The 25276-nt window shown below is 55.3% G+C and overlaps 2 protein-coding genes across 2 annotated transcripts in view; one reads left to right on the top strand and one right to left on the bottom strand.

Annotated features, from left to right (window-relative positions):
• Nucleotides 1–8728, top strand: part of LHPP (phospholysine phosphohistidine inorganic pyrophosphate phosphatase) — a 55436-nt gene extending 46708 nt beyond the window's left edge. The window contains exon 7 of the mRNA XM_035547721.2: nt 7950–8728. Coding sequence (XP_035403614.1) covers nt 7950–8040 — 91 coding nt within the window. The 3' untranslated portion in view covers nt 8041–8728. The remainder of the gene's footprint in view (nt 1–7949) is intronic.
• Nucleotides 8729–10532: 1804 nt separating this feature from the next.
• The window catches only part of FAM53B (family with sequence similarity 53 member B), a 45512-nt gene continuing 30768 nt past the window's right edge, over nt 10533–25276 (bottom strand). Inside the window, exon 5 of the mRNA XM_035547719.2 lies at nt 10533–14376. Coding sequence (XP_035403612.1) covers nt 14032–14376 — 345 coding nt within the window. The 3' untranslated portion in view covers nt 10533–14031. The remainder of the gene's footprint in view (nt 14377–25276) is intronic.

The raw sequence follows: 25276 nt of genomic DNA, 5'->3' as shown, positions 1-25276 counted from the left end.
TTTTGGTGTCCCTTAGTACAACTGCAGAGATGCTCTGGTGAAGGCAATGGAGTTAAACTCAGAGCAATAAATCTCTGCTTCCATTTACTGCACCCTGGAGATGTCACCGCCAGGGACGGGTGCGCGAGCTGCAGTCATGGAGGGTTTGTGGAATCGCTCGAGTAGTGGGAGAAGGTGGTTTTATATATTGCTACGTCTGTGTATGTCCTATACAGCCCATGCAAAGACTTCCAAAACTTTTAGTCCCCAAAGCTCGTAATCTTGCACGTTCACATGTGCTGTACTTCCTAAGAGAGAAAATAAATAGTGGTGGGTGGGGGAATACGGCTGCCTCCGTCATCCGCTTCCTCGCTGTATATTCTGAGGCTGGTTGGTACGGCGTATTGTAAAGAGATGGTAGGGGACTGGGGTTATTCAAGGGGTAATGTACAACTGGTGCACGTAGAGGTCGTGCCTGCAAAGAGAAGTATTGGTAAGAGCTGTGTTAACAAAAGCTCAGCGCAGTGCCCGCTGGCAGCCTCCACTCTGTAATCTGGCCTGGTCACCTCTGCTCTTCTTACCTCTTCTTCTCAGCATTCCTCTGGCAAAGGTGTTCAGGCATCGCCCCAGCTCTTCTGCCCCGGCATCGCTGCCTGCCCTCAGCTGCCCGGGGGAGAGAAACGATGGTGCTGAGCGTGCTGGGACAGCTGGCTTGGTGGGACACGGAAATACGGAAGAGTTTGGGGACGGGACAGGGTGCACGGGTAGCAGCAACTCAACGCAACGGCACTTCTTCGACTGAGAAGGGTGCAGGGGCTCAGAAGAGCAGAGCCAGCTCTGCCAGCACCACACTGAGCAGTCACAGCACCTCGTGGTTCCTGTGCAGAGCTGGAATAAAAGGACCTGCTGGAATTGCTGGTGGAGCAAACTGCAGCATGGACACCAAATGCTCCCCCATGCATCCATTTTAGCCTTCCAGCATTCACAGCATCCTGTTTTAAGCTGTTATTTCTGGAGTTGTGTATCTGAGCTCATTAGTTACAGCACCGCCATGCAGCCAAGTGATCAGAAACAAACAAATTACAACACTTCAAATTACATTTTCAGCACGTGTACATTGGGAAAGTACGAGTGTTCCCACCAGGAAGTGCACTGACATGCAGAAAATAAAATCAACATCTAGGTAATGTTTCCTAGCATTAGCCAAGCTTTTTTTTTTTTAATTTTTTGCAGGAAGATAACTCCCTATCCATTCCATCTCAGTATTTCCCTGGGTGTCGAGGTGCGTTGCCTGGAGAAGTGTTGTACCTAAACTGGTTCCTTCTGTTGGGTTAAAACTGCAGCAGTTGAACTTAAATGGGACCAATTAAGGGGCAAGCCCACAGACTTCCCTCAGATGTTAGCGAACAATTTGGCTGGTAATTTCTACCTGTTTGTGGATGCTTGAATTTAAACGAGTTGCAATTAAACACAATTAGCTTTGTGCACTCTTCTGGGAGGCAAGAGAAGAGCGGTGGAGGTTGCTGGATGTCTCTGGCAGGGGTTTGCTCTCCTGGAGCTCCGCAGGCATGGTGACCAGGAGGGGATGGCACAGCGAGGTGCTTGCCAGGGGCCACCAACTCCTGCAGCAAAGTGGGAGGTGTCCTTGGCTCCATGGCTTATGGCTAGGGCTTTTTATTGAAGGTGCCCACCTCTACGAGCAATATCATCATCCCAAATGACAAAGGAAGGTGTTAGCTTCTTCTCAAAGCCATTGTAGCAGCTCTCCAAAATCTAGCGTTTCAACCAGAAAATCCTCTCTTTCTGTTCTGGGGGACATCTGGGTGTGACATGAGATATGAGGGTCGAGGTACAGAGTTCCCTAAGGTTTTAGGACCTGATCCAGCACTGGACACGTTTAATCAGGTGCCTTTGTGGCACGTTTGTCTCATCATAGCATCAGGAAATGTGCTGTACAGGCATTCATCAGCTGCACGGTGGTGTGCTGCCAGTCATCGTGATTTATCTGGATGTTCGGTGCTGAGCTGATTAAATTGCACGTTCAGTGAAAGCGGGACTTTCACTCGTAGCCCTGACTGAAGTTATTGCATCTGTCCAAAGAAACCAGCAGAGGTTAATAGTGTCTGTTTACATTCCTCATAAAGAAAATCTTGTTAAACTCTGTCTCACATATTTTACAGCCATGGTAAGAGCCCCTGAAGAATACATTGTCAGGAGGAATGGTTTTAATCTTTTTTATCTAATTTTATGCAGTGGGAGTGTATTCTGCTTAATTGGGGAGTTAGCAGGAATTCTGTGTTGTGACACAAAGAGATCCCTTGTACAAACACAGGGAGATTTGGGGGGATGATTTCTTACTCGCTCTCACAGAAAGCTGTGCTGCTGAAAAGGTCAGCGATCGTGGGACACGCAGTGTTACAGATCAGGTTTGCCAAATGACTGCAGCTCTGTACTCTGGAATGCAAGCTCATTTGTCTCTTTCAAATTAACTTCTGTGCCTTGCTTTGGCCCTGCCTGTTGTTTTTCCTACCCATCCCTATTCTTAAAGAACTATGCAAAAGCTAATTTTAGTCTGTGATACTAGTCGTGCCTTGATCAATTCCCAGCTGCTTGTCTCCAAAGTCAAGTTTCTGCAGGTCTCGGGTTGATCTGAACGGTGTAGCTGCTTTCACCCCCGTGGCCGTGACCATCTGTGTCAGCCACCTCCGTTTCGACTTTCATCCGCTAAACCTTTCCTATTTCGTCCACGCAGTAATCCAGCTGTTTCCTTTTTGTTCTCCGTATGTTTTGTTGGAAATGAGCGTAAATGAGGCATGTGGAAAGCCATTCCGACCGGTACGTGGAGTTTCCTTGTACGTGCGTGTTCGGTGTGCAGACTGAAAACACCCCCGTGCTCCCGTCGCGGCGTTTGACTCTCAGCCCCGCAGGACACCCCAGGACCCAGCGGGCCTGGTTTGCCTCACAGACACGCTGCAGCTCAGATTCCTGTTGCAGACATGGTGATGGAGCTGCTCAGGGCGGGCTGCCAGTGATGCCCGATGCCTACCCTGACCCATGGACTAAAAGTATTGGTCCCCACATCCCCGCTCTCTTTGGCATGTCTTTGTAGCTTCATTCTCTTTCAAGACTCCTAGTAGCTCTCGCAAAGGGACATGCAAGCCAGATCCCTCCATCCATCACAGGCACTCCATTATATCTCTGTTATACCATCGCAGCTGCTTACAGGGCACAGAAGATTACAGAGCAGGTCAGGGCAATTCAAGACCATCCTGACAGGTGCTGGGCCTACACAGGGCAGCTAGCTTGTCAGAGCAGACCTGTCCAAGTGGAAATGTCACCCAGCCATTAAGCAAACCTTCTTCTTCTTGCAGAAGCTGATCTTTCACTGCCACTTTGGATCTGGGATGTGGTTTTGTGCTTCACCAGGAGGAAGCCATCTCTACCTGCTAGTCAGTAGCCCTGGTACCGTGCTAGAGCATTTCTTACCAAGTGGCCGAGTGAAGAGTTAAAATCGCCGAGCCAGCTTTCTGCAGCAGCCTGCTCCTGCTGTTTCCTTGATGTCTCGCATGGAAGCATTGATCTGAACTAACCAGTTTAGTATGGGTGGAGGATCTGGCTCGGAGCACATGGGGCTATAGATAGCTGCTGAGCTTCTGCAGCACTGACAGTGACAAATGGTCCTGGGGAGAGGAGGGTGTTCAGCCCTCTCCCGAGGGTGCCTGGATGGACATGAGTAACTACCAAGTCTCAAGATCTCTTTCCATGTTGCACCATGCTAAAGATACTTTGATCTTTTGTGTGTTGTAAGGTACTGATCATTTTGGGCTGCATTTCCTTTGTAAGAATGTATTCTTCCGTTCTCCGTGCTCTGAGGAGCAGGCACGGATTAGGTGTCCCCAAATCCCACAGATTTGCTCCGCTACAGTGCTCCCCTGTTGCATTGTCACCTCCAGGTGCAGGGGGTGATGGTGTCCTACCTGCAGCACCGCTGGTACCGCGAGGGCTTGGTCAGGCAGGTGGCACTACGGTCCCACCCTGCTTGGGTGTCTGACCTCAGCGAGGAGATGGCGTGCTCCTCACCAGGCCTCGGCAGAGGTCTTCTTTGGAAAAGAGGAAAGAGGCTGCCTCAAAGTCCTGAAACTGCCGTGTCATGACAGGTTTACTCTCTGCGGCTTGAGAGTAGGATGAGTCCTAACCCAGGAGAGCCACCCTGGATTTCGGGCGGTGCCTGTGCTAGGGCGCTTCTTTCCCTGACCATCTCCTATACCAGCGAGGTGGTCACACAGCGGCCATGCAGAAATCCAGTGCCACAAGTTCATTTCACAGAGAGCAGGGGGCTGTCATGACCAGCCCGGGCTGCAAAACGTCCCACGTGTGTGTGCCTAGGCCGTGGTGCTAAATTGCTCCGAGGAGGCCAGGCTTCACCGAAGAGAGGGTTTCCCAAGGCTGTAGTTGATTTTTCACAAGCGAGTTTGTGCACTGGCCAAGATTGCTGACAGCTCAATATTCAGCTAGAGAATATAATTTTCTGTCAGTTTGATTTATGTTCTTCTCTGCAACCGGAGTCCCATGTAAAACAAAACCAGAAGGAGTTTATCTTCAAGTTAGCTCGATCTGAGTTTATTCTTCAATTTACCTAGCAGATTAAACATTCTTTTAGGTTTTTGTATTTATGGAATATGAAAGAGAAAAGTGCTCAACAATAACCTTCACCGTCAGTTTTGCGACCTGCCGTTGTGATGCCCGTCCTAGCGCAGCTTTTCATAAAGGCAAAATAAGCAATTGTCACTGAACGAGGAACCAAGCTGAAGCTGGGGGAGAAAGATCTGCCCTTGGTGAGGTTCCTGCCTGGCCCTGGTGGCCCTGTCCTGTGAGGCCCGTGCAGGACGCGCTGAGCCTGGCAGGGCTCGTCCTCTGGCCGCTCAGTGCCCATAGCCTGGACCCGGGCCCAGTTTCCCGGCGCAGCCCTCTGCTGCCCCATTTCTGACAGGCCTCAGGTTCATTTGGCTGCTTGTGTCTCAGCGTTAGTGCTTGGGGATTATTGCTTGCAGGTTCCTTTTGAAAGAGCTGGGGAAAAAAAAAAAAAAAAAAAAAAAAAAAACTTTTCTTGGCTATGTGTTGCAGTTGTGAGTTACAAAGCGTTCTGCAAGACAAAGGCCGTGGCCACAAGAGTCGGCTCCTGGGGTAGCACTGAGAGGAAGATGAGCTCCTCGGCTCAGCCTCAGGAGGAGGCAGGAGAGTGGGGAAGTTTGTTGCATTTCAGGGCTCTGCCTTCCTACGGAGCCCGGGCCAGTTGACTTATTGCATTCCCCCCTCTTAGCAGAGACGAGCAGATGTAATCTAAGGCAGAGGAAGTGCCTCAAAAGTCTAACTCCCAAACGTGCCGTGGGTCGAAATGAAATCAACGTGCCATCCCCGGGGTGGCGAACAGCGCCGTGTCCCAGGGCCGGTCCCACCACAGCTGGGCCCTTGTTCGAGCCAGGCCACGCAGGTGGCCACCGGGCTGTGCCTGCACCCCTGTGCCCTCATGGGAGACATCAGCTGCACGGGGCTGCCGAGGCCTCTTGCTCCTTGTGGGCGAAGGCCCTAACACTATTAAAAATACCAAAACTCTTGTGTTGTGCAAGAAGCCGTCTGTCTGTCTGTCTGCAGCACGGGTAGCTGGATACCTAGGCCAGGGTAACCCAGCAGCTGTAGCCCGGCAGGGTTTGGGGCTGTAACGCAGAAGAACAGGCATCACTTTAGGTATATAGAGGTATATATTAGGTATGTAATTAGGAATAACAGGGGTGCAGCCGGTGGCAATGCAGCCCACGTCCGGAGCAGGATGCTGCTGGGCTGTAGGGGCTACCCGCGGGCTGGCTGCAGTCCTCCAAGGTGGCTGTGGTGTGCCTACCACTGGGAGCACCTGCAAACTGCTTGGCCTGAATCTGCAGCAAACGTGTCAGAAGTGTTGTAGCACCTGAGCCTCACTTCCCAGTTCGCACTGTTCGGGTGAATATATACATACACCCAGCCCTACCACAGCACACGAGCATATGCAGCGCGTCTCCTTGCTCACCAGCATTTGGAAGCTGAGTTCCAGGTGGATTTCTGTATCGTCAGCACAGATACCAACTGCAAAGTCCTGTTAATAGATCAGAGTGCAGTGTAACTGACAATTTCTTGAAGCTTTACTTTCAAGCAGGTCTTAAAATTTCATTTAATGTATAAGCAAGGGAAGAAACATTTTGCAGGGTGTAGGATGAAAAGAAGTTTTGTTCATTACTTTTTTTTTTTTTGGATCCCCACTCAAATTAAGGATTATTGCCAAGAACTGAGTATTTTACCATATCCCAAATTTCTGTATTCATAAAAAACTCTTGGTTAAATCAGGGAGTGAGTAATAATTGGCACATGAAACTTGTGTATGTACTGGATTTTTACTCTGTTTATATTTTAAGGTTTTTCTCCATTGTATTTAATAACTTGCTTTACATTCTGCGACATAAATTCTTCTTTGGTTGAAAAAAAATTAAAAATCATCATAATTACTGCTCATATTGCACCCTAGACTCGTAACAAGATAGAACTTGGGGAATTAAATAAAAACCCATGGCATAACCTTCCACCTTTTAAATAAAATGCTTTCACAGCAGCCAGCACCAAAATCTGCCTCCCTGTGTCGGACGCCACTTTGTTGGTGACACAAAGAAGCCTGGACGGCAGGGGCTTTTCTAGTTCCTAGCTGTAACTTCCCAGCAAGCAAAATCTCGAGCAGCGTGGGCTCCCAAGAGAGGCTCTGCCTTTGTGAGGAGCTCGTGGAGGCAGGAATGAGGAGCGCAGCTGAGAAATGAGCAGAAAGGAAACAGCCCTGGGGAGCTTTAGTGCTGGAACTGAAGAAATAACTTGGTACTTGTACAGACAAGTGCTCAACAAATTCTGCAAATCGTAAATAATAATAATAATAATCTCTCTGCTCCCATGCATCCAGTGGGAAACGTGTCTTCCTCGCTGAGAAAACGGCCCTTGCTAAATAAAGTTTTGCCCTTTACAGGAACCAAGAGAGATAGGAGCTGGACACGAGGGCTCTCCTCTCTTTCCCAGAGGAAAGCCATTAAGCATAAAAAATGCATATGGTTTTTGTTCAGCAGCTGTTGGCTTTCTCAGCCCCAGAGCCAGAAGAGGGCCATGAGGTTTGGAAGAGCTGACCGGGCTGTTGCTGCCTCCCGCGTCCGCCCCTCTCCTGGCCGAATCATTAAATAGGACGGCGCCTCTGTGCCCACGGCCACCGGTGTCTGAAATTGCTGCGAATGTGGCTTGAAGCTGCTCTGCTCTGGGGTCGTGACTTGCATGGCAGTGTGAGTCTGACCCCTTTCGTGGTCACAGAGGGAACCACCACCACTACGTTTACAGGAAGGTGGCGGTCCTGCAGCGTTCAACCCCAGCAGAGCCTTCCCGTTCATTAAAGCTGCGTGCAGACCTCTGATGTTTCTGGGTCAGAAGTGAATTATTCTTTTCCTTACCTATTTCTAGAGAAAAAATATGGGACAATAATTACTTACACAATTTCCTAGGATCCTAGGCTTGCAGTGAGGTGTCCTCTCAGAGATCCTTGTCTGATACTGCTGCCACCTGAGTGAAAACGTGCCGTGTAAAACCACAGTGCGTGCATTTCGATTAGTTGGGTGATGATGGAGAGCATCGTCTTCACAAGGCTTTGCCCAGTAAACTAGCCAATGCAAGTACATGGGATCTGCTGTAGCACACAGGGAAGGTCAGAACATGAGGGAGGTAGGGAGAGGAGCGGGGATAAGGGAGGAAGAACAGAAAAGAGGACTCTGAGACCCTTGCTCAGCCAGGGGTGCTCCATTTGGGGCCACCCCTGAGCTACCCCGGGCTCTGCGAGCAGACGCAGAAGGACCCCCAGCGGTGTGGGACCTGGCAGGGAGCCTGCCCTCCCTCACTTGTCCCTTCTGTCTCCTTCGCAGGCCTTGTGATGAAAACCACCCCCAGGTGAAGCCTGACGCCTACGTGAACAACCTGGCCGAGGCGGTCGACGTTATCCTCAGCCAGCTGTAGCACCGGTGGCGCGGTGGCGGAGTTGCAGGATCAAGGACGAGGCCCGGCACGTCGCGCTGCCACCAGCTGCTCAGTCTCCGCTCTCCATCTCCCACGGGTGCGCAACACCTGTGTTTCTAAACGTTCCACGTAAAGGTACTAAAACCAGATACTAACCTCAGCAGAGGGGACACCGAATCTTCTGTCCTCTGTGCACTTTTTGAGGTTTCCTCCCCTCGGTGCCGTGCAAGTGCCAGCACAGACGGAATGAGCTGTCCCAGAAGGACCGCGTGCCACTGGGCTCTTTCCGTCTGACCCAGCCTAACTGCAGCCACCGGGGTGAAGCTCTGAGCTCCTCGAGGAGCAGGGATGGCTTCAAAACCCGGACCCCTTTGCTTTGCTGTGTAACTCGCCAGCGCTGTGCCTTTTGGGGTGCCTGAGGCGGGGTGAGGATGTCCTTGAGGGTGGAGGAGACCAGCACGGCTCTGCGGGGTTTGGCTGGGTACCAGCACGCTCCCACAGAGGTACGGGCATCACAAATCCCTGCCGTGGGAGAGCACCAGGCACATTCGGCAAGCTGGTAGTTGGGTTTCTGCCCCCGTTAGCCGCTGTCTGGCACTGCCCTGGGTTAGGAATTCGGTAATGCAGTGACAAATCATGGAATAATTGTGTCCTCGTGTCGGTAATAAACACAGTCCTGTGAAGCTAGCCCTGGTGTTACTGTGTTCAGTTGGCTCGGCACCGGCAGGGGTTTCTATGGGATCTGAAATGCTCTCCTAGGAACAAGCTGGCACGCAGCACCTCACCGGCGGGGACACGGGGCTGATGGCTTTTCCTTTCCTTCAGAGGGGTCTGGCAGGCAGACGCAGGTTTCAGCGGGACACGGGTTTCCTGCCTTCTCCTGCTCCAGTCCTGGTCGGCACCGACCCTCACACAGCTCCAGGCACATCCTGCACCAGCACCAGCACCGTGTGCCCACGGGGTACCTGCACCCCCAGCTCAGCCACGTCCTGCTGCTGGGCAGCGCTCGGCGTGCCCGAGGTGATGCGCCGCTGAGCAGCGACTGGTGGATGCCTGGGGATTTGTTTCTCCCTCGCCTGACAGTTTTGCAGCCTGCCTGCTAGCACCTGCACACGTTGCACCTGGCAAGAAGGGGCAGGGGCTGAAAATGGGGAGAGGAATTAGAGATTTGGGATGGCTTCCTCGCATCCTCTGCCCCCGTGGGAGCCCAGCCCACCTTTGCGAGGGTCACCCTTTCAGGGGCAGAAGTCCCCTGTCAGCCAGCTTGGTCAGCAGCTCTGCACCCCCTTGGTTCTCAGGCTTTGTGCTGTAGAGTGGAAAGGAATGAGGCCGTTTGAATTTTAACCTGCTTCAGGCCTCCTATGGGACCACGGGAAGGTTACTTAAACACACGTAATTGTGTGTGCGTGTGCACACATACACGTACGCTTGGGCAGCGTGCTCTGGCTGCATTCGGCTACTGCTTTTGGAGTTTGCAGGGAGGTGAGTGATAATTCCTGCCATGTTTCCGACAGTCAGAGATCGCCCCAGCTGCTGAAGGACACCGAAATGTTGCTCTGTGTTTCTGGAGGAGCCTGCGAGCCGCAGCCGGGCGCGTTGGAGATGCTCGTCTGCAGAGCTACCAGCTGGCTGCTGAGCCGCACTGCACCCCGTGGGGACAGAAGGGGAAAGTGGGCTAGGAATTAAATTATAATAAAGTAAACTGCATCTGGGAAAATGACCTTAGTGCAGTCTTTCGTTCTGTTTTTGTATCTGTCATCCTCCGGGCAGCGGTTCAGCCAAAGTCTACAGCGCTGTGCGCATCCACGCACACGTGAAGGGCGCCTTAAAGCCCGGTCCGAAGTCAGGGCTGCGATGGGGCACTGAGAAGTTTTTTTATCCTGTAATTCTTCCTTTTTGCTCTGTTACACTAAGCCTATCGCTTCAATCGGATTAAATTTAGGCAGATAAACATCCTGCCTGTCTGTCCTGAGGCTTTTCACATTGTTTGCTCCCTTACGGAAGCGCAGCCCTTCTCTGTTCGGCTCTACAAAGCGAGGTACTGCGCACGAAGGCTGCAGGTGGCTCTTGCCCTATTTCCCCAGGGAGTTCCCCACGTGCCTTTACCCCGCTGTGGGCTCCCGGTCTGGCTCAGCTTTAGGTTTTATTTTACGGGATGGGACGTTATCCCTGACCTTAAACACAGAGCATAAGGTGCTGCGTGGCGCTCCGGCTTCGAGGTGCGTTTCACCGTCACCTCTTTGGGCCGCCCTGCAGATGGACAACCGAGATAACTGCACGGAGCCGGGGGGTCGTTCTCCCCCAGACCCCGCGGGGGGGGATGCACCGCGTCTCCCTGTGCACAGCACCACAAAATGCCCGTTTTTGTGGTCCGACTCGGGGCAGGGACATCTATACCTGGCACCGACCCCGCGAGAGAGCCCCCCCCCGACCCTGGCGTGCCCGGCCGCGGGAGCACAGAGAGGCGAGACGCCGGCCGGCCCGGCCGGGGGTTATTGAACCAGGAAGCTTTATTTACACAGTAAAAGTAACAAGCAATTTCCTGAGACTGAGCTGCTCTAGTGCAATCAAGTCATGGAGAGGGTACAAATCAGCAGTCTTCTCGCCCGCCCGGGGAGGGGGCAGCCTGCAACGGCGGGGGCACCTTCGGCAGCCCCTCCCCGGGTGCACGCACATACCTCTGCGCTTGTGCAAGTAACAGGGAGACTTTGCTACTACAGGTCATAGCTTCAGAAGGCTTATTTTTATTTTTTTTTATTTTTTGGCCATCCTCTTCTTTTGATTTCTTCAACATCAAAACCATAAACTCCGTAAAGCACTGCTACAATCCTCTAATGTCCTACGTAAGTCTGTTATCCTGTTCGGCCAGGAGCTTTAGACAATGCACTTGAAACACGACTTTATTGGCCAAATAGGCTATGCTATAACATGAAAAATTACAATCTATGTTACAAACGCTTCTTTTTGTCTTTTTTTTTTTTTTTTTTTAAGATGTAATCTTTCATAGAACAGGCTCAAAGAGCTGCACACACACACAGCAAGCTCCCCGCGTGTGTTACCGGTGCTAGGTAACTGGGTAATTTTTGCTAGGTAATTTTCCCGTTAAAATCCTGTGTGGGTTTTTTTTTTTTTCAGGAATGGCACTGAGGAATCGCACTTATTGCTGCTGCTAAAGCTTGTTATTGTCCTGGAATGGCTGCTGTGCGCGTTGGGCCGTGCCTTTAGCAAGTCCCCAGATACCTTCCCAATACCGAGCCTGTGAGCTACCTAGCAAAGACTAAGGTCAGGTGTCTGCATATTATTTTAAAATCACATTCTGGCAGGCGGCAGGGATCTGCCGCGGGGGTTACCAAAGCATCTGTGTGAGAGGTGAAGTCCTTTAAAAACCCGAAGCAGCCCCCCCGGGGGGGGGCGCCCTGCTTTTCAGCTGGTGTCGCGGCGGTGCACGGGGCGGCTCTCGCCCGGCTTCCACCGCGTGCCGAGGAGCAACGCCGCTGCTAGCTTTACAATCAACAGGATGTCCCCTGAATCTGAGGCACATACTTTATTATATTTAATATTTTTCATTATTTTATTTATATATATATTTATATATATATAAATCCACAAATGTTTTTTTTTTTTTTACCTCTACAGAGAGAGAGAGGGAGAAAAAAAAAAAAAAACAAACCTTTTTTAAAAGTAAGGCTTTCTTAAACTGAAACCAAGTACATGAAATCCTACAGAACCGACAAGGGAACACCCAGCGGAGCCCCGCTGTGGCCTACAAACCGTAGCTAACTGCAGTCTGCGCCTAAGCTCGCGTGCCCAGGGTAAGGCCACGTCTCACTGGAGAAGCGTCTTTAGTAAGGCAAACGGGTTGTGCTGCGTGTAAACTGTGTGCTACGTCTGCGTCGAGTGCGGCTGGGTAGGGGTCCGTTTGGTCACCCTCCTACCGCCTGGGGGGGGAGCACGGCACGGGGAGCAGCCCTTGGAGAGGAGACAGAAGCCCTTGTGAGTTACAGTCCCCGGTATGCATAGGCAAGAGCGCGCCCCGGGTCCCGCGGGAGCCAGGGGCACCGCCGGATCGCCGCGGCGCGGTGCTGGGCACGACGGGCAGCCGCGGCTCTGGGGGCATCGTCGGGTTTGGTCGGTGGGGACCCGGCTGAGGGTGTGCCCGTGGCCACCCTGAAGCCAGGACCGTGTCAGTTGTGGCGGGGTGGGGAGAGCAGGAAGACTCAGAGCCGCTTACAGCGCTCCCGGGGACGCGGGCTGGTAGCCACCGCGTGCCGCCGGCCCTTCCACAACGGGCGGGCTGAAAACTGAACCAGGGTGTCTTAACAGAGACACTTTAAGGAGCTGGAGGATTCCCCGAAATGAAAAGACCCCACGTGTGTGCGGGCTCGCCCTGCCTGCCGGGGTCTGCGAAGCTCTGCCGTGCCGTCGGGCGGGAGGCGTGAAGCGAAGGAGCTGACGGCTCCCACCGCGAGGGGCGATGCCCACGCACCCCAAGCCACCGTCGAAAAAAGTGCAGTAACAAAACCAGCAACGATTAATAAAACCTGTACCGGAGGCTTTCAGCCTCTTCTGACTGACAGGCTCCTAAGGGTTTTCCGACGGGGGTGCTGAGCCCCTCCAAAAATGGCACCTGCCCGAATCGGTGTTGGGGTCTAGGAATTGGTTTTCCTTTCTCGCTTTCGCAGAGCTCGGGAAATAACCCGTGAGCCCCAAGGAACCTGCAGACGATGCTGGAAGCCGCCTCTACAGCTTTCCTGCAGATTTAAATAAAAAAAAAAATAAAAGGAGGGGGGGAGAGAAAAAAAAAAAAGCAGGTGTCCTTCTAAACCTGTTAGCAAGCGGACAGCTTACTTTCCCGAGGAGTGTCTGTCGTACATGTGACGGTCGCCACTTTATCTGTGCTTCCAAAAGGCACAGGGAGAGGAAAAGCTTTCAGTGCTGCTACCTGAATTTTCAGCATTTTGACAGCTTACTTTCGTCAAGTAATCCCGCGGCACTGGACACGGACCCACGCCACAGTCGGAGCAGAGCGCGGCGGCTGTGAGCGCCGAGGGCAGAGCTGCCGCTGGGTGGGTGCGTTACCCCCGGGGGGACCCAGCGGGGCCCTGTCCCGACGGGTGAGAGAGGGGCTGGGAAGAAAAAAGCACGGCAGGAAGGCATCTGAGCGCTGCTGGGGCGGTGGGGGCGAGGCAGCCCGTGAGCTCCTCGTCAGGAAAATTAAAAAATAAAAATAAAAAATAAAACAAATCCAGCTCTTACCACTATCAAATTTCAGCAAAGTACTTGCGGTTTCCATCCGATGGCACTGCCAGGGACGGGAGGGTTGGCAGGGAGGGACGGGGCCGTGCGGGATGGGGACGGCTTCGCTTCGGCACCCGGCACCTTCCCCAGCTCCTGCCAGGGCCTGGGCCAGTGCCCGGCTCGGTGGCAGCCCGGGAGCAGAGGCTGGGGAGCCCCGGCCACCCCGCAGCCACCGGCACAGCCCCGGCCACCGCCTGCTTGGCAAAGCTCAGCTGATGCCCTCGTCCTTCCCCCAGGTTTCCAGTCCGCCCCCGTGGTGGTTTTTTTCCTTTTGCTTTACAAAGAAGCGCAGGGGTGAACTGGGGGGCTGCGGCCGGATCCCCCAGCCGCAACCCTACGCTTGCACGAGTTGTTTTCTCACCGGCGGAGGCCAAAAGAGAGAGCTGTGAGTTTTCTGGAGATCTCCGTACCTCATCTCCAAAGCCTGACAGGCAGTTAGCCCAAACTAGCTGATATCTGGCTACAGTAGTTACAAAGAATTTCAAGATTTACACACGCACACGCGCGCGCGCACACACACACAAAATTGCTCTAAATACCTGATGAAATTTTGGCAAAGCTGCTTCGTCCCCTATGGCTGGCGGGAGGAGGCCACCGCCAGGGAGACCCCAGGGAGACCCCAGGGAGACCCCAGGGAGACCGTCACGGCGCCGTGCTGGCGACCCCAGACCCCAAATTGCCGGCCCCGTGCCCTCAGTTGTTCTCGATCTGCTCGATGTCGAGTTCTCCATCCAGCTGGAAGGGGCTCTCGGCGCCCGCCCCGCCGCCTCGCCAGGGCGCCGCGTCCTCCTCCTTCCCTCCGCCCTCGTCCTCGGCCGCGCCGCAGTCGGACTCCTCGCAGGAGAGGTCGTCCCGGCTCGCCCGGCGCTCCTCGCCCCGCGAGCGCGGCTCCGGCACCGGGGTGCAGGCGGGGGTCCTGCCCGGCATCACCTCCGCGGAGCCGCAGGCCGCGGGCCACGGCCGGGCGTCGGGGAGCCGCTGGGCACCGTCCTCCGCCGCGGCGCTAAGGCAGCTGAGGCTGTCGAAAGTCTGGCGGTTCTGCAAGAGCAAGGGGAGAGAGAGAGGCGGCTGAGACGGGCGCGGGAGGGGATCCTAAAAGGATCCTAAAAGCCGCGCCGAGGTTTAGACGTCCCCACGGCCGCCAAACCTGCGAGCCCCTGAGTCTGGAAAGAAACGAACGGATCCGCCAAAATACTCAGGGATGAAGACAACGCATCCCTGCCAGCTCCAGCCCTCCAGCACCCAGCCCAGCCCGTGCAGCAGGCGATGGCACCCAACGCAGACACCCCGGCCCCGTTTCTGCCCCCACCCCGCGCACCTCCACGGCACACAAGTACGGCAGTGCCGAGCTGCTCCGCCAAAATGAAGTGTGTCTGTCCAAAAGCTCTGTTTTTGAAAGCAGTTCCTGGAAACGTTAGCCCCTCTTCTAAGCAATCGGAGCCTGTGTGCCGCTAAGCCCTCTGCTGGGGTATGTCCCGACCACGCGCCCTTATTAAAGACACCCCAAGGTGGGCTCTCTGTCCCTCATCCCGGTCACAGAAAAGGCTCCGTGGCCCGATGCCTTTCCCCAAAACTTGATGCGGTTCATGCCTTGCCACTTCCTCACAATGGTCTCAAAATGCTAAGGACGATGAGGAGCTCCCAGCATCCAAAATCCCCCCCCCCCAGCAAAGCTCCCACAGCCTCCCCGGGAGGCACCAACACAAGCACCTGGCCGGACCCATTTCACTTTGCTTTTTAAAGAGCAAACTAACCTCTAAGTAGCGACGCTAGACGAAGCACAGCCGCCACCCTGCTGATGCTGGCTGCGGCGCCGGGCACGTGCCCGTAGCAGGCAGAAGGCAGACGCACCACGAGAGCCCGGGGAGCATCTCAGCAGCCCGCGGACGCTCTCGCAAGAGACCGGGCTGCAAACCAAGCGTGAGGCGCTGCAGCACCAAGCACTCGCTTCACAGAAACACGGCCTGGCCACATCCTACCCCAAGCGCCTGTTTTAGCTCGCTCCGTGCACCCACCACCCTAGCCTCAGGCGTTGCACCAGACCAAACACCAGATAACGTGCTCGGGCTGTGCCCCGGGGGCACTTGTGAGCACTGAAGAAGTCGTTTTCCCCCCTTTCTTTCCCCGGGTGGTGCAGCAGCAGGACCGGGGAGGTGCGTCCATCCTCTGCTGCGACCCGCAGGCATCAGCCCCGTGCTCCGGCTGCCCCGGGGTGCCCTCTCCCATACGGCCAGGGCTGGCTTTGCACCGCAACACACGGGACCCCATAAGGGGCAGGCACCGACGGGAACCAGGCGCAGAGCAGACACGTCCGTGCTCCCACCCTGACAAAGCTGCTCACTGTTCACCTCCCGGTGTGCCAGCAGGCGGCTTTCAAACGTGCATCCACGAAATGACGGGGGAAAGAAACACCCTTGCTAGCTGAAGAAGCTCACCTAGCCCATGGCCCCAAGATCCTTAGAAACTACACGAACAAGCGTTCGGCTCTCCCGTCTCCATAAGCTTTCCTTTGCTCACGTGGGATTTACGTGTGCTTTGAGAGCTGAAGCGTATTTGCAGTGGACGGGGGCTCCTGGTTCCCACATTCCTCGCTCGTCTTGGGGTAGGCTTTGTACAGAGTCGACTCAAACAGACGTGACGAGAAGACCCCAGCACGGGTACCCGGCTCAGGCCTTGACCGCAGGAGAGGCCTGCTGCAAAGGTGCAAGACCACGACGAGTTATGAGCAGCTCACGTCTCGGTGGGATGACAGAGCCAGGGGGATTCCCCAGAGGCCTCACCAGCTCCAGGCATCAGTCCGTATTTTCTTGAGCGGCCTGGGTGGTGGGTTAGAGAGCAGCCTGGTTAAATCTGCAAGCCGCGTGTCAGCAGCTCTTTGAGAGCCCGCAGCAGCAAGGAGGGGGAGTCCGGCTGAGCTGGCCTCCAAGGAAGGGTCTAAAAAGGGTGAGGTTTAGCTTGAAGACACCAAAAGGGGAAGAACGAGGGCAGGCGACTGGGACACGAAACCCAGCTGGGTTGGAGACGTGGGTTAGGCACCTTGTCAAACTGGAGTCACTGCTGGCATCGCCCGGGGCAGCAGGAGGCTGTAAGAGGCTGTCTGGGCATCTTGCACTCATGTACCTGGGGGAAGGCCAGTCCCCGTGCCGTGTCCACCCAGGCCTTCTCCAAGAGCCAGGACAAACAGTAACCAGGAGAGTTTCGGTGCCGCACGGCCAGCAGGCACCCCGAGCGAGAGGGCTGGGGCACGTTTCCTCAGCCAGGAGCCGGCCTGGCCCCAAACCCCCCGCTCGGCATTCCCGGGAACAGGAGGCGTATTCGCTCCAGGCCTTTGTTCCTTGGGTACTTTTCAAACCCAGCTAAGCCGGGAGCGACTCCACCAAAATAACTTACCCCGGGCTCTGGCTGAAGCCAAATCATCCCTTTACGTATCTCCCGTGGGATTTAGGTCAAAGTCTCCTTCGCGCTCCGATTATTTCTTTCGAAATCAAATGGGGCTGAATCCACACCAACGTGCGCAAGGCTTCGGGCACTACGCTGAGCGAAGCACCGCAGTAAAACAGGTCGTCGCAGAAGATGAGGCAGCGACTGGCCAAATCTTGAACTTTTCCAAACCTTGAACACGAGCTGTGCCCTTCCACGTGGCCTGCCTTCTAGGAAGCTTCCCGCAGAGACCCGCGCGCTGGTCAACGGCCAACCTGTAACTCCCGCCGCACTCGGAGGAGGCCCGAGGACACGAGAGGCATTTTCGAAGTACTTAAGAAAAATCTGCAAGCGTGTTTCCGAAAGTGATCCGGGCACTTCAAAGCCTAAGGCTCCTGAAAGTCAACAGTGCTCTCAGAAGTGCAAATCCCTTTCACAAATAAAACCCTGGCACTTCCAGGAGGTTGTTTCTTCCCTCCGCTCGCCGCCCTCTGCTAACCGAGCCCATCCCCTGGCGCTGGCGCTGCCCCGTGCCCCATCCCGCGAGGGGGGAAGATGCTCCACAGCCCTTCGGAGAGGAGATGGGTACAAAGGGCAACAAGGCTGCTGCTGATCCCAAGGAGCACGCAGGGACCCAGACCCCCTGCTGGATTCTGAAGAACTGTCTGAAGACACAAGTGAGAAATTTTTGACCGCCTGAAATGAGCCGCAGAGCTGCCAGCCACCGTCACCGGCCAGCTGCCGGAGCCCAGACCTTCTCGCGTGGTGGTGGACAGGCTCAGAGCGCGTTGTCCGCCTCGCAGAGGGGGTGCTGATGCTCCACAATGCTCCACGGCACGCGGGGGCCAACAGCTAGGAGCTCCAGAAGCGGCCAACAGCAAACACAGTGACTGCTCAACGCTGGGCCACGAAGGACAAGTGCTCCTAAAGTCCCTCGCGTTTTCCACTCCAGGTTTTATTCGGGGTTTTGAGGGGCAGGAGCTGCAGGAACTGGTTCACCCCCCGCATCCATCCTTTTCCATAGGTTTTGGAGCAAGTTTCCATGGGTTTTTCCTTCCCTCTGCCTGTGTGCCCAGCAGGCAGGGATGCAGGCTGAATGTTGGCAGCCCCGAGAGCGAGAAAGGTGGAGAAATTCCTCGGTAACACTTCTTCGTAAAACTCTTCCCCTCACAAAATAACCGACTGTGAGTTTTTCCCCGAAACGCGTCTCCCTCAAACAAGGAGACCCCGGTGCCTGCGCTAGAATAAATATTAGCACGCCCGTGAGCCCCGTGGTGAAACACTTGGAATGGCTTTTGCACAACCCCCTTTTTTTTTTTTTTTTTCCACCCTGCCAGGTTTATTGCCGCAATTTTCTCAGCGAAGGCGCAACCCTACGAGCTGTCAGCGATCCCGGCCCTACCTACTCAGCTGTCATCACCTCCCATTAGCACACTGTGCTACAGTTTCTGCAGAAAGCTGGAAATAACCCGCAGTGAGGAGGCACCGGCGAGCGCGCCGCCTCCCTGCTGCAGAGGGCTTGCCGAGCCCACGCTGGTGTCCCCGTCCCGGCCACCCTTTGGTGGAACAAAGCCGCGGGGACCCCTCTGCCCTGCTCGTTTTGGGAGGCGAACGCCTCCCGTTTGTCAGCCCCTTGCTGTAAGCACCCTCGCCCCCAGTCCTCGATCGCTATCTGCCGCTTTGATCGGCCGGGGGACGGCGACGTCCTGCGCGGCACCTGCGTCCCGCACGCCCCGTGCTCGTGCTGCCAGAGAGCACCCCGTGGCTGCAGACAGAAATGGGTTTCCTTTGGCTCTAAAGCTCTGCGTAACCTCATCGCAGCCGCCGCTGTGACTCACAGCAGGCACACACGCACGTCTACGCCTCGCTCAGGTTCAAGGCTCTTCCACCTCACCGTTTCCTCAGACTTCATCCCCAGGCCGATCTCTCCCGGGGCTGGTTTTAGGGCGAGCACCCCGCTCGCTGGTTTTTTGCCTCCCCCGAAGGCTGAGCGCTGCCAGCCGCTGCAGCCCCCGCTTCCAAAATCAACACCGCCGCCGGGGGCTGCGGGTCTGACACCGACACTGCCGCCCGTGGGCCGGGCTCCTGGTGATGGATGGAGTGTCAGGGAAGAAACGACCGAAATACCTGAGGAGAAAAAACACAGAGGGCAGTTATAGGGGAGACGAAACGCAAACTGAGCCCTGGGTGTCTGCTGCGGGGCCGGAGCTGGGTTATAGGCTGGGGAAGAGGCCCGGGCGTTGCTGTGTCAGGCAGCTCAAACCCATCCGCGGTTTTTTTCCGCGTGTATCTATCGAGGCATTGAGCCGCCGGCGGGCACAGCTCCAGGTGCAGTGTGCTGCTGAGCTCACGGGGGAAAGAAATGGAAGAACATTTCCATCCCGGATAGCCGGGGCCATCCCTCGGGCACTACTGACCCCAAAATCCTGAGCGGGTCCCCAGCAGTAACTCGGTGTGCAGGCACCCACCTCCTCGTGCTGCCAAACAAGTCCCGGGGCGCCGGCCAGCCAGGGGAGGGCTCATCCCCTAACGAAAGGAAATATTTACACGGCCCCGATCCTAATTTTACAACAGCGGGCACCAGCGTTTAGCTGCCTGTGTGGACGCTGCGTTGAAGGTCTACAGCTCTCACAATTTTGCTTTGACTCTGCCCGGTGTGAGAAACAGCTTTTCACGAGCAGGCTAAGCAATACCTATTATCCTACCAAGTTGCTTCACACCACAGTAACAAAAAGAAAACCAACACAAATAAAAGAAGGCAGCTTTGATTAAGTCTTTAGCATTAACGCTGCCTTTGGGACTGGGAGAGTTGATCTGGTTCCACTCGCAGCCTTACTCTCGTCTCCGGAGCTCTGGAGCTGCCCCACCCACAGTGAGGATTTTCAGCGGGTTTCCACCAATGCAAAAGGAAGAAGCCGCTGCGCGAGCCATCAGCAGGAATCCCGCTGGTGCCGCACGGCCCCAGGGAAACGCAGAAGAGGCGTAACCCCGAAACCCAGGAGGCAGAAAGCGGGCAGGGAGAGGCATGAAATCGGCGAGCGGCGGCGCTCGGCGGGGCTCCTCCGTCCCACCCGTGCCCAGCATCCCGCACGCTGGGGCTCAGCCTCCCGGCCCAATATCCATTCATAATGATAATTGGAGGAAATCCTCGTTTCCTGCCGAGAACAAATATTTTCCCTAACAGACACCGACCGCGCTCACTCGGGGCATTGTACAGCCCCAGCAGCGATTCCCTCGGTGCCCAGCTTGCCATGCCCATGGCCCCGTCCCTGCAGGGCAGAGCGGGGATCCCACAGCTCAGGGCTTTGCCCCTGGAGGGCTCCGGGCCCCTGGAGGGATGCACGGCTGCCAGGCGCCCGCGCCGGGGCTGCTGAACCTGCGCCAGAGTAAGCACAGCCCGGCCGGCGGAGACGCACGGCAGCCTGAGCACCTCCAGCCAGCGCCGGCAGCTCCTCCTGCCAGCAGAGCTGCAAAAATATGCGTTTACACACGTTTTGCAAGCGGCGGGTTTTGCACAGCCCCTCCGGCTTCTCCCCTGCATCCCAGGAGCCCGGAGGCTGCAGGTCCTCTCTGGCGGAGGTGCTGGCGTCGGGGCCGAGCTGCTCTCTCCACCGTGTCGCTGCAGCGTGATGGATGGAGACGGAGGTGCTTTGGGATGAGCAGTGTATGAGCCTCAAGTCAGGGCTGGTAAAGCTTCGGGGGCTGGAGTGGCTTATCTCTGGGGAAGTTCAGAGATGCTGATAGCCCGGCTTATCCCAAGTTGAGATGAAACGTCAATAATGTGGATTTCTTTTGGTAAAAACACGTTTTTGAGAGTTTCAGCCCTATTCCTTTTTCATATTCTTTGCATTATATGCGGCATAGAAGTACTATTATTATACTACAGTGGTCTCACTTCGTACCCTTAATTACAACACAAGACGTTATGGAAATTAAAACCAAACTTCCAAACCTCTCCTTGAATTTCTCTGACAAAATGCTTTCTGTGGGACTTGGGATTTCCCTGACAGCCCACCTCAGTGGAAACCTGCTCCTGCTGAGCGTTCCCACCCGACTTCTCCTGTTGTAACTCACGGGGGGTGCCACCACGTGGCCTTGTGTCCCCCGCCAGTTGTGTCACCGGCACAGCCACACCGGGACCCTCTCACCTCATCAATGCCCGCTCCCCATCAGGGGCACGAAGTCTTTATTTGAAGCTCCCAGACAAAAACAACAGCTCCCAAACAGCCAACTGGGCTCGGCACCGGTGTTCCTGCAGTCCTGGGCACCGCGCTTCTGCCACCACCCCAGGAGCCAGCCTGGGACCAGCCCCCGTGTCCCTGCTCCCCCCACAGCTCTCAGATGCTGGCACCCCAAAACCAGCGTTCACCAACCCTTGTGACAGCCCGAAACGGCACACACCTACTGCTGAATTTCTGCCTTCTGGGAGAACGACATTGCCACCGCACTGGTGCCGGTGCCTCCATCACCCTGTGACCTCCCCGGCTCTGCCAGCACCCGCGGATGCTCCAGCCCAGGCGCCCGCAGCCCACGCTGGAGAGGCCAGGGAGGAGGATGTGCCAAAGGGGATCCTGTGGCCGCAGGGCCAGGAAACATCTGCGCGAGGGTACATGTACGCGGGAGCAAACGGCGAGCTGCCCCGGCCTGCCAGTCTCCTCGCTCGCAGAAAAGGAAGCTGTGGAAAATGGCTTGAGAAAGCAGAACATTTTCCAAATGAGTCAACAGCGCTTTGTCCAGTGCTATATTTTGCACAGTCACGTACCGTCGAGGCTGCGTTTGCCAAAAAATCAGTGAAATGGAGCAAAACTGAAGAGGAGGACGATGGGCTCGTTTCTGTTCCTGGCACGGCCCCGAGAGTCTTTCCCCTGGCCAGAACCGCCACGGGTGCACATTGGCACGGAGCACGGCGCACTGACGGCACGGCCAAGGTTTTCCTGAGCCGCTGAAAACCATCAGGACCGTGGTGGTGGGGAAAACCCATCGAGCATCTGCCCGGCCCGGGAAGGTGGAGCAGGCTGGGACTCTGCCGGAGAGGGGACCCGTGATGGCTGGTGGCACTTGTCTGCACAGGAACCTGACACCGAGCGCCACGTGCAGCGATTTACTGCGCGCAGTCAGCATGTGGCAATTTACTGTCATTGGCACAATAATAAAAAGCTGCACATAAATAACACCCTCAAAGCGCTGAGCAAATAATTTATCTGCGAGGCAGGCAGCAGCCCCACAAAGTTCCTCGAGGGAGACACGAGGAAACGTGGATAAAACGGGGAGCGGGGCTGCACGCAGGGCACCTGGCACAGATCCGCGCCGCTGCTGGGTGACGCAAATCTGCCGGCCGGGCACCGAAGCGATGAGATCTTCAGAGTAAATATTGCCTCTGTGGAGCAGGGTGTTCAACCTGCTTCCTCGTCCTGAACCCTGTGCTTTTTGCAAAGTGCAGGGCTCGTGCAATCGCCTCAGTGCATTTTCAGCATCCTCTGACAGGAGAGGATGCGATGAACGGAACACCTGGGGGGAGAGGGAGAGAAACCTGACTGCTGTCCGCAAATCCCATCACCGCATCGTTCGTCAGAAACGTGGAAGGGAATGGCAAGCCCAGAAATCCTTTGCTTGTTTTTTCGGTGTTTTTCTTTTCAAGCAGCACACACAACTGCTTTTGGCTGCCAACATCGAGTCTGTCAGTGCGTCGGGAATCTGGCAGGAGCCGGTGAGGAAGAGCCGCACGGCCTGGCCTGTGTGCCGAGGCAGCCAGGAGAACAGACGCGGCTTAACATAAGCGTGGCCGGAGCTCCCAGCCCCAGGCACAGCCTGGCCATTCGTGGGGACAACGGGGATGGTGGCCTCGCCGAGCATGGGAGCTTTCATTATTGCAAATCCTTTTTCCAAGGGTTTGTTTTTTTTTTTTTGCTACAATGATCTCTCTGCTGGCTTCTGCTGCAAAGACTTCAGCAAGCAGGAGCTCAGGATAAGTCATGTACCGCGTTGGGCTCAGCAAGGAAACAGTACCTGAGGTCAAAGCTGGCATCTGCAGGTGCTGCCAGGGTCTCAGATCCCACCCTGAGCACAAAGGTCTCCAGAAAGACTCAAGAGGCCTCAGGGGCAACAGTGACCTGTGCCTAGATCCCTCTGTGTGTATGGTATAAAAGCTATTCTTCAGGTCTGCACACAATGCGAGCCCGGACACCGGGGGTTAAACCAGACATGTGATGCATCAGATGCATGTCTTCGGGACACAATCGGATCCTGTGTCCGTTCCAGACAGACACTGCCAAGCTCTGTTTGCGTTTCCAGCCCCGTCCTCTCACGTGAGTGCACACAAGGCCCAATGCCTGACCCTACAGCCCCGCACTGGGGACGGAGCCGGCAGCGGGGACGGGGCCAGGCTGCACGGGGCAGTGGGACGCAGCCCCAAAACCACCGGGGTGCCCCGGTGCGTGCTGCAACGCCGATCTCATGGCAGCAGCACCCACATCCCCAAGCACTGCCCGCTTCTGCTTCCACGGCAGACTTCGTTTTCCGTCAGTTCTCTTTGGTGAGTCACAAATTCATAATTGAAGCAGATGGGACTATTTCTACTGTAAAATCAAAACAATGTATGTCATTGCATGACATGTTACTGCTATTAAAAGCTCCGTCATGCCACTAAAATAGAAGCCTGCTGCAATAAATCACCCCCTGTGAGCGTCTTCTGCCCGTGCCGCAGTACCTTGCCTGAAATGGCCACCAGCAGGCCGCCCTGCCAACGCCTCAGCATGTCCCGGGGAGTGGGATCTCCACGGGTGCTGGTCCTGGCACTGCAGATATTGCTGTTTTGGTTGCACACAAACACAGAAGTGCCATAATTTCAGAACCATCCGTTTCCCTTTACATACTGCCCTCTATGCACAAAGTGCACGCACTTTAACCTCCATGCTAAAAGCCTTGAACTAGGCTGATCTAGAGCATAAGGGCGTTTATTTTTAGCACAGCGTAGGAGAAATCTGCAGCAAAGCACCCAAACAGCCACAGAAACACCTCAGGGTGAGGCTGCCCGTGAGGCGAGGGCGGCAGTGTGGGCACACGGCCGGGGAGCATCCTGACAGGGGGACGGGGAGGGGAAAGTATCAGCAGCTCCTGCCAGCACAAGCACCCTTATGAACATAATTTTTTTTTTTTTAACTACATGTGTTTTTAAATTAAAAGACAAAAATACAGTGGCAACAAAACCCAACGGCAGCGTGTGTAGCGGCCCGGCTGGCCTCCGAGGCCCTGTGCCCCTCCAAGCCACGCCGCTCACGTTTGATCCCAAACCCACGCTCGGTTCCAGCACGTTTTCCCACCGGGCCGCAAAGTGACCTTTGCAGTCTCTCATTCGTGTTTATTTAAAAAACACTGGGGCTTGGAAGCTGGAACCTCTCTCTGAAGTTACATCAATATCCAGCTATTTCCTGGGATACGGCCGGAATTCAAGGCCTCCAGTTTTTCGCCTGTCCTACCTTTTGGCAACGCTTGCCACTGGCTTGAGTAGGCACTGAGGCGGGCTGAGGCCGAGCTCACCAGCTCCACGCTGCCAGCAGGCCAGAAAGCTGCCAAAATTCACTCAGAAAATCTCCCGTGACAGTGTAGAGGGTTTCACCCCTCAAGGGGAGAGTACGGTGGATGGGGAAGAAAGAAGAGGAGAGGACGGTACAGGACAGATTGGTTTTCCCACCCCACAGCTTAAAACTCTTCCCCAGCCAGCAGCAAGGCCAGCCCGAAGAATTGCTAGCTGCTGGGCTCTTCACTTCAGCTTTGGGAGCGTATGAGCTCCTTCACTTACTGACCCTCACTGAAACATGCCCTTTCTCCTGAGTCTGGGGGGGAAAGAGGGCCGGGGCAGCCTGCCCCCAGCCACCAGGGACATTACACGCCCCACTCCTCTGAATTTCCAGCCCAGACTGAAGCCCACTTTAATCCTAAAAATTGCAAGAACCACCTGTCCATGTTTCAGGCCTCTCTTGTGATTGCTGGTGCCAATGCCTCCATGCCCACGTGTTCCTCGGAGGACAGCGAAGCCACCCCATGAATGGCACCGTCTGTCTGCAGAGCCTGCGAGCAGCATGAACAGCCCCATTGTACGCACAGCAGCACCCTCCCCATGACAGGCAGCTCTCGGGCACAAAGTCCTTCCTGCAGCCCTTCCTTCTGAAGCAGGCCCAGGGCTTCATCCTCGTCCCCTTCTGAGCTGGCCTCCACCACCGCCAGTAGGGCCCCATCCAACCCACACAGCCCGTCTGCCCCGCTGGGGTCTGCTTATGGGGTTGCAGCACCATGGGGATGCACGACCACGTGGAGATGGGTGTGCACAGCTAATTTGAATTCCCTTGGTTGTTTTATGGCACTTACTCTGTCCCATATAAACATAATAAGGTGCTGCACCTAGGAGAAGTATTTTGCCAGCTGTTAGGGACTGCTCGGTGTTCACAGGTACAAACCCTGCGGCAAATGGGAGTTGGAGAAAACGTGATGGGAGGAGCTCCGTGCTATGACTGAGGTAGCT

This window comes from Cygnus atratus, chromosome 7 (assembly GCF_013377495.2).
Source record: "Cygnus atratus isolate AKBS03 ecotype Queensland, Australia chromosome 7, CAtr_DNAZoo_HiC_assembly, whole genome shotgun sequence".
NCBI lineage: Eukaryota > Metazoa > Chordata > Aves > Anseriformes > Anatidae > Cygnus > Cygnus atratus.
The sequence above is the reverse complement of the archived record's forward strand: the minus strand, read 5'-3'. Positions and strand labels throughout refer to the sequence as shown.